Source organism: Primulina eburnea, chromosome 6 (genome assembly GCF_022965805.1).
Source record: "Primulina eburnea isolate SZY01 chromosome 6, ASM2296580v1, whole genome shotgun sequence".
NCBI lineage: Eukaryota > Viridiplantae > Streptophyta > Magnoliopsida > Lamiales > Gesneriaceae > Primulina > Primulina eburnea.
The window spans coordinates 23,075,033-23,088,660 of NC_133106.1; the positions used below are offsets into that span (position 1 = coordinate 23,075,033).

Here is a 13,628-nt window from a genome sequence, read left to right on the forward strand (position 1 = left end):
CCAAGCCTTTGAATCCCATTCAAGCCATGAATTAAATCCCATTCAAAGCCATGAATTCAAAGCTGAATTTGAACATTCCATGACCAACCTATAACAACCCTTTTAATAGTGTTTAAGGCCATTAAGGAGGCTATAAACATGGCTGAAAATTGTGTGTAATCCCCTCCTTTTCTAACCTATAAATACCCCCCAAGAATTGAAGGAAACCACACCAAACAAAGCACAAAGTTAGCCAATTTTTCGAACTCCCTAGCTGATATTTTCGAGCCTCGGTACCTCTGTCCAACCCACATTATGTCTCAAATTTTGAGCTAAAGTTTCTACTCAAGTGCTGCCACTATCCGAAATCAATTCACAGTGTTCGAAAATCCAGCAACTTGCTTTGGCTTGCAACAACCAAGTCTTGTACGAGTTCGAGCGGACTCAACTTGGCAAAAACTTCATATCCGAACCAAAACGAGACAAACGAGACAAACAACCTAATTTCCAACCATGGCTTCTTACCAACCCGAACCAACATTGAATCATCATTTAGCCATGATTAAAATACACCTTACATAATGAAATAATGACCCTAAGAATTGTAACACACGACAAATGGTGAATGGAGGCCAAAATCATGGAACGCTTTTTCGAGAGTCACTTTGATACATTGCACCGTAAATTCTCGTACGACCTCTAAACTCAACCAATTCACGAACGGCCAAAGACGTGACCTTCATAAATCATTGGGGTAATGTCCAGTCTAAGGCCATGGGATAAAAGCCAACCAACGAACAAGACCCTGAACTGAAACATGGCTGCTGTCAAAAGCACGGTGGCAGCAGCTGTGTAAATGGCGTCTGATTATTGAAACTAATGGCCATTGGGCTTGAACCACAGACTAGAGTCTCTTACCAACACCCTAAGGTGTGGCTTGAACCATGGCTAAGGGCACTAGGCCAACCACAACCCAAGCAAACACCCATGACAACCCAAAGCTCCAACCGAGAGCACCAAAATCTGCATAGTGTGATGTGTTGAATCGTTTTACTGTCTTGTGTCATTCCAGTGGCCATATGATTCACCATGGCTCGATCTAGACATGGTGAGGTATTATTTGAACAATGGCTAAGGGCCAAAGCCAACCATGATCCACTCCATCCCCCAAACTCGAAGGTTCACTCACCCACGCCAGAAACAAAAAAACCGAGGGGCACTTGTATTGTTGTTTTATAATTTTGATGGATCTGTGAACCAAGCCTTGAAAGGTTGTCTTGGTCACGTCCTAGGCATGCTAAGGGAGGGTTATAACCATGGTTACAAGCCTTAGGCCAACCAACAATTAAAATCGTGACTCAACTTGCAACTATGGGAAAGTTGTTGTCAAATCTTTAACAGGAGTGCATGGACTTGAATCACTGACCCAAAAATGTGCCAACACACTCATATTCATGCCTAGATGCAGCCTTGAGTGTCTGGAACCGAAACAACATCCTGTAATCAAAGGAACACACCACCTGTGAGTTTTAAAGCAAATGGCCGAGGAGGGACCTGCACCGATTTTCTTGCAAAGTTGCTGTCAAATTGTGTTTTGATTCGTGAATCCTGAACATATAATGATTTAACATATCTATAGGACTTGATTGAAGAGAAAATAAACAATATATACATGCCTGTAAATCTGTTTTGAATAAAACAAAGCAATACGAAGAACATGGTGCGGCGGATTCGGAGTTGTATATTTCTTTCTTGTTTCCTGCTGCTAATTCACGATTATTGCTGCTGTTTTCTCTGAAAATTTCAAAGGTAAGGGTGTAGGAGTGCTAGGTAATGAAGGTGGAGGCTACTAGGGGTGATAAATGAGTCTTGTAAGGCATTTAGATGGGAGTTATTAGTGAAGAGTTTGAATGGCAATCAATTGCTTCTTTCCCTTTCTTGTTGAACGAAATGTGTGGGATTGGTAGGCTAGATTAGTGGTTTGAGGGGAACTTAGGTGCATAATGGTGCTAGAATCCCTAATTATTGGTGATTTAAATATGAGTGAATTAATATACCATGAAGGGACATTGAAGGGTGACTAGAATGGAGAGTTGCCAAACATATGTGAGTGGATCTATGGAGTGGCCGAAATTTGTTGCTACTTAGTAAGGTAAATTGTTGATTGAATCTTGTATTTTAAATCCTTAAGGTTTTAAACACTCATTATATATTTTAGTGACTTAATAAATTAAATTAGGATGACAATTTCTTGCATGGCATGACTTGGTCCTTAAAATTTATTATTAAAATGTTAGGTTATAATTTCTTGAATATATTAGGCCTAGATTGGTTTATCCCAATTGGTTACACATTTTAATTTAGTCTTTTAACTAAATCTTGGACATAAAAGAACTTATTTAATAACTTATATCCAATTAATTTAAATAATCTTAAAACCTTCTTTATCATTAAAATAAATTATTCCTTGACTTAAATTAAATTTAGGAATATTTTCTTATTATTAATCTTACCTTAATTCTCCAAACTCCAGTCTAGCCTCGTGTATTTATCCGAAAAGATAAAAACTAAACTCCTGCGTTTAAAATAAATAAACATGACTTACCAAATTTTAAAAATGAATTAAACACTTCATATATATATATATATATATATATATATATATATATATATATATATATAAATCATTTTTAATTTAAATAATAGCAATTATGCATGGCTTATACGTAATCTGATTTTTCGGGTTCTACAACTTATAAACTTCTTTATAAGAATCCTGTTTGATTTCCATCAAACTACAGTCGCCAAATTCAACTCTTTGAACTTCGACTTTCTCAACCGGAACACATAATCTGATACTTGTGTGACCCTCAATGGTTCAGAAATACAGCTAGTTGTGGGTTCACATCTCTACGTGATTCAGAATAACATTTATTCTTATTCATGCTTATCATAATTAGTCGCATTCTTTTCATCAACTCATTGATCAAGAATGTGATAACTCATTTCTGATTTCACCCATCGGATCATGGTAAGTGCGTCTAGTAACATTGCGCCATAATCCCCTAGGTATCGCTGATAGTGTCTGCAAGAACCTTAAGCTATAGTTATCGTATAATACGATCCCTTCAAATCATATATTCCTATCGAATCTGCAACTATTAGTATACCGAGAATTGTTATTAAATAGATAACGATGTGATGTATCTTTGAGTAATAATAGTGACATTATATATATAACTAGGAAAACACATTTTCTAAAACAAATTTCTTGCTCTAGACAGAGACTTCTTTACTATTAAGTTATCATACCACATATGATATCTTCACTCCTAGACGAACGGAGAATCCCCGACTATAATGCATTTGCTCTTAAGTATTTCAAAACTACACCATCCTCGCCACCTGATGACCCTTAATGAAGTCGATAAACGGATCAAAGTGCATGTTAGTACGTAGTGTCCCTACATTGTCTCGGGTCTAAGGACTAATGATGTACAACCATAATCAATGACTATTCCAATCGATAAATGAGAACCACTAGGACGGCCAGAGAGAGGTTTGTTCAGTGAATCATCATATGATCATCCATCTGGTGGAGAGGTGATGTTATATGGGGATGCAACCTGCAATCTTAGTTTTCCACTCGTAGGAATTCTAGATTACTCATTCGTGTTCGAGCTGGATGGAACAAAAAGCCAAGTTGGCAGATTAGTATCAGGACATGCACTTCAGATCAGCTACAAATCACTATTGTAGCTCCCCTTCCAGTTGCCAAAGCCATACTCGGGAGCTTTTTTCCTCGTACCAACAAGAACTCAAGCTAGGTACTGTCAACAACCATATGTCACATATTTTGTTCCGGCTTCTCTTCCAGCATTTCCTTGTTTTTTTTTGTTTTTGTTGTCGATCATATGTTTTTGCACTTGATTCATAGGCAAGCAAAGCTTAACCGATACTAGTATACTTAAAATGTTATATTGCTGAACTTGTATGTGATGAAGCCCAATGAATTAAATATAATTTTTTCTTTGCAAATGTTCCTGAATCCAACGTTCGTTTTATAGGTAAGATCGACCTACCTTTACCAGAGAGGCGATAATCATCAATTTTCCTATGCGTCAGAGCTAGCCATGAACTGAGAACTCTCTTGGGGATAGATGTGCTAAAAAATTTTAAGTACACAATTTCCAAAAATATTCATCTTAATCATAAATCAAAAGGTCAATTATTACATGAACTCCAGAAGTCACTTGTCATGATCCAAGAAAATGATCTGAATCAGGGAGGAAACCCGCAAATGGAGGTTGGGGAAAAAAAAATTTAAAAATTTTAAGAGGGGCCAAAAACAAATATTAAGGAGAAAATAAAAAATATATAATTATTTTAAGCTCTTAGTCAATAAAATTAAAAAAATTAAAAACAAAAAATATGAGATGAGGATGGTCTCAACCCCGTCTCTGATCTGAATTGAATAAAACCATGAATTACAATAGGCGGAAAGGCACCTAGAACAATCAGTGGAGGGCATATGCGACGTAACAACTAATAAGAAATAGGCGTAACAAGTAGTCAGACAGAAACTAGGAAAAAGTAATGAAAAGGGAACATCAAGAAACAATCGGTATATTTGTCGCTGAAGTGATGATGGAATCTCTGCCTCTGAATCACAAAGATTACTGCAATAAATCTGAACCTTCTTCATCTTGGGATAGTGTTTGTAAATCCTGCATTATGCAACATATAAGTTACTTAAATTCAAATTATCATCAATCGAAGAATGCTTCTTCTTATGATTATGTAAGGGTGCGGATTTAACAGTAGAAAAGAAATGGAATTGAGAGTGGATTTTATGCTGAGCTGTAAATGTAACATGATTGAAAAGTGGTTGGGAAGCTGGGGAAGAAATTTCAAACTACCTCAATGTCGTTTCTTGGGAAGAAATTCATTACTACAAGGTAGGTTAAAAGCTCGAATAAGTGTAACAAAGTTGCGCCGATTTAACAAAAGAAAGGAAATCGAGTTGTGAATGGATTACCATGAGCTGTAAACGTAACATGATTGAAAAGTAGCTGGGGAAGAAATTTCAAACTACCTCGATGTCGTTTCTTGGGAAGAAAATCAGTATTACTACCAGGTAGGTTAAAAGCTTGAACAAGTGTAACAAAGTTGTTCCGGCGGGAAGAGGGAAAATAATACAAGCAAATTTCATGAACACTCAAATTTACTGCTTTCATTCGATGAGAAAAAGGTATATATGCAACACAGCTGCATGCTCAAAACCTGTGTTTGTAGTAGCTGCTGAGGAGTTTGTTCTTGGGCCATTGGATACGCCTGAGGTTGAGACATCCGGTAATAGGGCTCTTTGAGATCAAATTTACCAGATGACGTCTGTAGTATTCCTCCTTGTTCAGCACCAGGGCCCCACATTTTAGCTATATTATTGGTAAGTGATAGTTTATAAAGTTCGAGGTAGAAGGAACCAAACACATTTAAAAATATTCGTGCGTAACTACAAAAATAATTGCATAAACCAACCTGATAATATTAGGTCAAGCATATAACTCTGTGCTTTATGAGCAACCATACGTAGTCGACCTGTTATCTCTTGGCCAGGCATCACATAAATTGGCTGGGACAATACACATCGTAGCTGGTACCAGTGTGTCGTAGGTGCACCAGGAGCAGTGGTGAGCCACCTTTGTACAGTGCTACTTTTGCAACAATTTGATGCGATCAGCACGGTGCAAATGCAAATAAAAGAAAATGCAAACACAAATCATAAAACCATTACCTTCCATCAAACAACACGTCAAACCAACAAGCCAAACCGTGGATTCTGGTGCCTACCGAAGCTATAAACCTCAATGGGATGTCAATTTCATATAATTCTTCCTCCTGTCATAAATTTTGATAATTTGTTAGCATGCAATCCTATATTTACAACTTCAGAAAAGATAGCAACTGATAATGTGCTGCAACTCTGAAGGTCGAATGCTCTTCAAGGAACTATAAACTATAATTATCCAAGTCATATTTACAAGAAAATTGAGACCTTTCAGTCTCATTTTTTAATAAATAAATCACAGCAAGTTTTTACGGTAAAAGTTCTGGATATGAATGATAAGTAAAGAGAGCACTAGATATAGAAATGTTGAGTCCACCAGTGACTCCATTGTTCAAAAACCAAAAAATTATATTTCACATGTAAATTATGCTATGATTGATGCTTAAAAATGAACGAAATCTTTTGGAACTATTTTCTCAGAGAAATGGTCATCAAACCACTATATCATAATTCTGGTATAGCACAACAAGATTCCCCTTGAAAAAATGATTGAGTTTGCTTCACATTTCCAAGGGGTTAGCATGCTTTTCCATCTATCTAGTTGAGCATTGGATTAAAAAAAGTGTCCAACCATGTTAGTCCCCGATCAAGTTAGAGTGGATGTACTAATAAAACAGTCAACAAATGACTAGGAGATGGTTCAGTAAATTATTTCTGAAATTCAAGTATCAACCATATACGAAATTTGAAGTTGTATTCATACAAAATAGCTACGTGGTTGAAGTTAAAATTTACCTTGGAGGACATGAAATTTATCTCGTGGGAAACTGCAAGAGCCACCAATAATCTTGGATCAAAAGCATCTACCACTGGCTGCAAAAGAATCCAAAGTAGATTGACATGCCCGAGGATATTTTCGTTATAATGTCTCAATAAAATTTGATCCACATATTTAAGTTCAAGATATGATAACGACAATGGGACTCACTAGAATATTATCACTTTCGTAAAACATTATAGAAGACCAAAAAGAACTTTTTCCAATCTCTGTTTTGCAAACACATACAAAAAGAAAAAGGTTCCCAGCATTCAACACAAATGATATAGACATCCAAAATTCATGCTTCCAAAGATACAAAACTAAGAAAATAAAAACACGTGATGCTGACCATCCAGAATTATATTGTCTTGAATTTATGTTGAAACGATAAAAGACACTATATAAAAAGCATCTTGGATTGAAAACTTAACACATGGTCTTATAGTGATTTGCAACTTAATGTGAACATAAAAACAAACAAGACACATCGAAAGAATTGGAGGCAACCTGTGAGAAGTATCCTTGAAATGCAGCACTATGCAAAGGTGTCAAATTTACACCATAATAATTTTGTTGCTGCCAAAATAAAGCCTGGGTGGAAAAAAGAAACAAAATCAAATATCTGCCGCGACAGAAAAGCATTGTCAAGTGAAAATATTACGACAGCAACATAACATTCTCAACTTGTTTATACAATTAAAATTCCATGAAGTGAAAGGCCATCCCTCCCTCCCTCTTGGAGTGGAGCCTAAAATATTAATTGACGGCTAACCCATCCCCTGGTTTTCCCAGTAGGACATTTGCAACACCTGCTGCAATAATAGTAGCCAACCTTGTTTGCAATTTCCGTGTACAAATACTCATCACTGAACGGCGCCATGTGTATCCTACAAAAACAAGTAAGTACAAATATATTATCCATAAGAAAACCACAAAGTAAAGCTCTTACTGATGTGGGGAAAAAAACCTATCCTACAGCAGCAAATAGAAAAAAAAGGTACATGCATATTCATGTATCTTTTACTAAGAAAAATCAGCGCTCACACCCCCAGTGTGACTCGATAACAAGAACTGAATCTCAGGAAAACCAACAACTCTACAACTAGGTTATTTGATTGGCTACTGATAGTTTGAGGCGCTTCCTAGTCATTTACACAACTCGGAATATAAATATCAATAAAAATTGTCAGAAAGTATAAAGACCGAAAAAATCTTTCATCCGGTACTTGGAAATAGGAACATCGTAGCCCTTCAAAGAATGTCGTACAATGAATAGCTCGAAAAGCAGCTCACAGGAAGCATGATCCAGTTGCTACATATAACCGTATCATGACTAAAACCAAATCATTCAAGCATTATTATAATTCAAAGCCACCAGAAATTAAAGAATTATTATAAAAGAGAAGCATAGGCATAAATACACTCCTATTATCTTGAGAAATGAGAACATCCATGATGTATAATATATAAAAAAGAGTAAAACACAAGAATATACTTCAGACAAAATCAAGAGACAATTAAACCGAGGAAAATAAGAAAAGAACGGAGTTATCCACTCCCAATTCATTGTCCATATGAAAAGTTTGGAGAATTTTTCTGCTTAGAAGAAAACATAGAATTGAGCACAGAAAGAAGACTATTTTGGATAATAAATACCTTCCTAAGCCTGGAAACATTTTCCCATTTGGAATAAGGAATCTATCTCTCGCAATTATGTATGACTCGAGCATTCTTTCATTGATTAGCAAAGTGCCTGCAGCAGGAAATTTAGTGGCCATTATATGCCTTCAGGTCATCTTCAAATTGAAAATTATGGAAAGTGAGGAGCATTTCCATATATCTAAACAGATCCATGCATACTACAGTTCTCTTCATTTAGTTTAGCCAGAGCAACTTTCCAAAATATCAAAATGTTACATCTGCGAGATGACAAAAGAAAGATAAGCAGACGTACCCATTGGCTCAGAAATTAAAATATCCGCCTTCTCAGGTAATTCAACCTCTTCAACTTTACCTTTTACAACCTACATAATAAACAGGGACATTACACTGATAACGGAGCAAACAACTGATCTGAAAAAAATATTAAAGTATGGTCAGAAAAATCACTGTTATTTTTTGGCTGAGCAATGGATTCCCAGCTACAAGTTTACGAGCATATCCTGCCATGTCCGATGCTTCAACAGCATACACATGTTTGGCACCGGCCTGCGAAAAGGAATATCTAATTCAGCCACCAATTGGTCTATGATGGTAAAGTAATCAGTTTATTCAATGAGGGAGCGCGAAGAATCGTATGTAATTCAGTACCTGAGCAGCAAACAATGACAATATGCCACTACCTGCACCAACATCAACTACCACACGATCAACAAAATCAGCACGATTCTCCATGACAGCTGCATAATAAGTTCCTGTAACACAAATTTCTAATAAGTCAACAATCTAATGAGACTTATAATTTAAATTTAGAAACCAATGCCATGGAATCATAAGCTCTTGAATAAAAATATCTCTAAATGACAAACAATAGCACATGCCAATGAAGATGCAGGTAAAAAGAAAAGCTCAGATGTGAGTGACAGAGTTCAAAAACAATTTCAAAGAAATCTAAATTTATGGCTGAGATATGTAACCTGTCCTCACATAATCTTGCATCATATTTTGCTGGTGTAAAAGCTGTCCATAGTAATGAAAGTACATTTTGGCAGAGGCTGCCTCTATTTTGTCCTCAAATTTACTTTTAGATAACACTGTTCCATTTGGCAAAAATGATCCTGCAAAAAAAAATGCATATGACTTCCCACGTGCCTCTGCCTTCAGTATTATCGACTTCTGTCTGGTTACGGTTTAATTAAATCTTATTCTCATAATGACAGAAGACTGGACTGCATGACATGAAAGCTTTATAAACATATTAAAACTCGCTAACAACGGTATAGAAAATCCTTACTCAGAACTTTGACGCCAGAGTTTTTTAATCAAATTCAGAACTGCGAGTACTTAACAACTGCAGACATTATCTGTTGATGAGAGTGCATATGCAAACTTGCATGATTAATCATTATCGCTACTGCATAGAAAAAGTGTGCCATGGTTATAAACTACAGACTGGTATATACTCCCTATTTTAGAGTCCTTACTTATAACATTAACAACGTGTATCTAGATTTACGTTTGAATTTAAATCAGACAGCAAAAATTATAATGGAGCATATTTTACATGAATTGTTAAAAAAAAATCTGCAGGCATACATGCTTAAATAACTCAATCGTGATTTTTTGGTTCACGACAAGGTAATGGACAATGGCCAATGGGCATGAATCGACACCATTCATCAACGGGGAATCAAACAGCTATAAAGTGACAAATAGACAAAGATTCTTAACAAGATTTCAGACACATAATGCAATCACATTTTAGACAAATTGTCTTTTAAAGTCATAGCGGTGTTGCTGGCATTTAATGATGCCACATAAAGGGTAAACATTGGCTGAAATAAATGGAAATGTTTAGAGGTGGTGAAGAATACGGTAAGTCCTAGATGAAAAGTTAGAAATAAGCAACAGAACACTTGAATCGAGTAAGCCTCAAATTAATGATATTACCTGGCTACATATACAAGTTGATGGACTCTACTACCACCATCATTTAAGAGCGCGATGAAGAAAGCAGCAAGAATAAACAAAGATAAAATGACAATCACACAATTACATCTTCCACGAGACACCTGCAACCATGTAAAAAACCAACCTTGAACAGTCATGTCTTTCTTCCGTTGTTCAAATGCACAATGGAAAGCCCTACTTTCCTCGTCATTTATAAATTGTATGGTGATTCCCCTTGAGTAGTTCTTCTGATTCACAGAATAAATATCCATCACATCTTATTAACTACATGATGTCATTCATAGAAAGAAATCATTTTTTTTCTACAAAAATAAAAAATAAAAGAAAACAAAATCCTTCTTTTTCTTGTCTTCATCATTACAACAAAAATAGCATATTACTTGTAAGGTACAGAAAATCATAGAGAACTTCTTGCACATAATATAATAGTGAGTTACAATCAAAGTAGTAGTGCTACCAACCGAAATAATCAGAAGGGTGGCACCAACAACTTACAAACATGAAATTGTCGCATGAGTAAGATAAATTGTAAAATACCTCCTTATTTACTTCAGAAGCCTCAGATACACATACTGATTGCGATGGTCCTAGCTTGAAAAGCTGGAAAGTAAAAGGAAACGGGCATTATCATAAACCATAACTACACGCTAAACACATTTTTTTTTAAAAAAAGGTAAAATTTGTGAAAGCAGTTAGAGAGAATAATTAACTAATCCATGGAAATGATTTCCCTGATATACTTAAATTCCAGTAGTACAAATCTCGTTAACCTAGCACTAAAGCTACAAACTTCTTTAGCATGGATGCCAATATTTTCAAACTTGATTCAACATCCGGGAAACCAAGCCAAACCTCCAACCACACACTATGGGTACAAAAAGATTGAACTCCAACACGTGAAGTAAAAAAAAAAAGCAACAAATAATATTTCCAAAACAAAAAAATAATAATTCTGACCTTGGAGTTGCGTAGCTCGAATCGGACTAAGTTATTTGAATCGGAGTCCAAGTCAAATTGAAGCCATTCGGGGCGAAACCGCGCAACCACCGGCTGCGAAGAATTGCTCGAAATCGATAGCTGTGAAATCGAAGCTACCAAAAAATCTTGATCATCGAGCATATTATTCTCCATGAAATTTTATTTTCAATTAAAGAATGCATACATATAAGAATTTAGGGTTTTTGAGTGGGAAGAAGGGAGGTTTTAGAACGGCAGCTGCATCGGCTTCGTCGACGATTTGGGGCAACAGTTTACATGTATAAATATTAAATAAAAAAATAATTGATAATGAATTTAACAAAACTATTAAATTGTCGTGAAAAAGTAAAAATTTACAGGAAAAAGTAAAAATCTCAAACTCTCAAAATTTATCAAACTGCGCATTTTATAATATTTTTCTCTCTACTCAATTGTGATTTTCTTCACAAATGAGAGATCTATTTATAGAGTTTCATTACACATAATCCAAAAAATAAAATACATCATTACATACATCATCACACACAAATTTCTAATTTTACAACTCTTATTTTCAACATTCAAATATTCAACTATTACTTTTCAATATTCAAATCATTTATTTTCAACAATCCCCCTTGTGATGATGATCATGATACGATGATGTCTTCATTACGTGTTTTGTACTGCCTCGTTAAAAACCTTACTTGGAAAAACCCACTGGGATAAAAACCATAGTAAGGAAAAAAGAGTGCAGTCACGTAAACTCCCCCTGATGTTGACATGAACAATTCTTCACAAATTTCGTAGATTGCGCATCCCAATATTATATATGTGCTTTCTGAATATTGACGTAGGAAGTGTCCTTTGTGAAGAGATCTGATGAGTTTTCACTTGATTGAATGTGACGAACATCAATACATTTATTCTTCTCAAGCTCCTTGGTGAATGCGAAGAACTTAGGAGGAATATGTTTAGTTCTGTCGCTTTTTATGTATCCTTCTTTCATTTGAGCAACACATGCAGCATTATCTTCATATAGTATCACAGGCTTCTCATCGAATGATAATCCGCATGAAATTTGGATATGTTGGGTCATTGATTTTAACCACACACATTCACGACTTGCTTCATGTAGTGCAATAATCTCGGCATGATTTGATGAAGTTGTTACGAGCGTTTGATTCTGTGAACTGCCAAGATATTGCAGTGCCTTCCACGAGTAAATACATATCCTAGTTTGGGAACGTGCCATGTGTGGATCAGATAAGTATCCAGCATCAGCATAACCAATTATACTTGGATTAGCATCTTTTGAATACAAAAGTCTCAAGTCTGTCGTTCCTCGTAGATAACGGAATATATGTTTAATTCTGTTCCAGTGTCTCTTGGTTGGATATGTGCTAAATCTTGCCAACAGATTCACGGCAAAAGATATATCAGGCCTTGTACAATTTGTAAGGTACATAAGGACACCGATGACACTTAGATATGGTACTTCTGGACCAAGAATATCTTCATCATCTTCACATGGACGGAATGGATCCTTTTCTATGTTTAATGATCTAACAACCATTGGAGTACTTAAAGGATTTGCTTTATCCATATTAAAACGTTTAAGGATTTTTTCTGTATAATTTGTCTGGTGAACAAACATTCCACATTATTTTTGTTCAATTTTTAACCCAGACAAAACTTGGTTTTTCCAAGATCCTTCATTTCAAATTCTTCCTTCAAGTATGACAACTTTGAATTTCCTTCTTCGTTCAAATGATGTTTAAATCATCAACATATACAGCAATAATTACGCATCTGGATGTTGTTTTCTTAATGAAAACACAAGGGCATATTGAATTATTTACATATCCCTTTTTCATCAAGTGATCACTTAGTCGATTATACCACATTCGACCTGATTGCTTTAACCCATATAATGATCTTTGTAATTTCACAGAATAACATTCTCTGGGTTTTGAACTTTGTGCTTCAGGCATCTTAAATCCTTAGGGATTTTCATATATATATTACTATCAAGTGATCCATATAAGTAAGCTGTAACAACATCCATAAGACGCATTTCTAAATTTTCAGATACCGTCAAGCTAATCAAATACCGAAACGTAATTGCATCCATCACAGGAGAATACGTTTCTTCATAATCAATTCCAGGCCTTTGAGAAAAACCTTGTGCAACAAGTCGAGCTTTATATCTTACTATTTCATTTTTCTCATTTCATTTTCGAATAAAAACCCATTTGTATCCAACAGGGTTTTACACCTTCAGGTGTAAGGACTATAGGTCCAAAAACATTACGTTTATTTAGCGAATCTAATTCAACCTGGATGGCATCTTTCCATTTTATCCAATCCTGTCGATTTTTACATTCACCAAAAGATTTTGGTTCATGATCTTCGTTATCATTTATGATGTCGATTGCCACATTATAAGAAAAT

General features: G+C 35.5%; 1 protein-coding gene across 2 annotated transcripts; it reads right to left on the reverse strand.

Moving 5' to 3' along the window:
• Nucleotides 1-4,422: 4,422 nt before the first annotated feature.
• Nucleotides 4,423-11,474, reverse strand: LOC140833906 (probable histone-arginine methyltransferase 1.3). 2 transcript variants are annotated; one of them, XM_073198406.1, is made up of 15 exons: nt 11,175-11,474; nt 10,755-10,817; nt 10,342-10,444; nt 9,224-9,364; nt 8,898-9,001; nt 8,697-8,795; nt 8,542-8,611; nt 8,244-8,340; nt 7,420-7,474; nt 7,095-7,178; nt 6,563-6,640; nt 5,774-5,877; nt 5,518-5,693; nt 5,263-5,414; nt 4,423-4,706 (listed from the first exon to the last, which is right to left on the reverse strand). In XM_073198406.1, exons 1-15 carry the CDS (start codon nt 11,346-11,348, stop codon nt 4,656-4,658), a joined length of 1,551 nt encoding a protein of 516 aa, XP_073054507.1. In that variant the 5' UTR covers nt 11,349-11,474; the 3' UTR covers nt 4,423-4,655. The 2 variants fall into 2 exon arrangements, with proteins under 2 accessions (XP_073054507.1, XP_073054508.1); XM_073198407.1 differs by having other exon boundaries at nt 5,518-5,690; nt 11,175-11,473.
• Between the last annotated feature and the right edge of the window lie 2,154 nt (nt 11,475-13,628).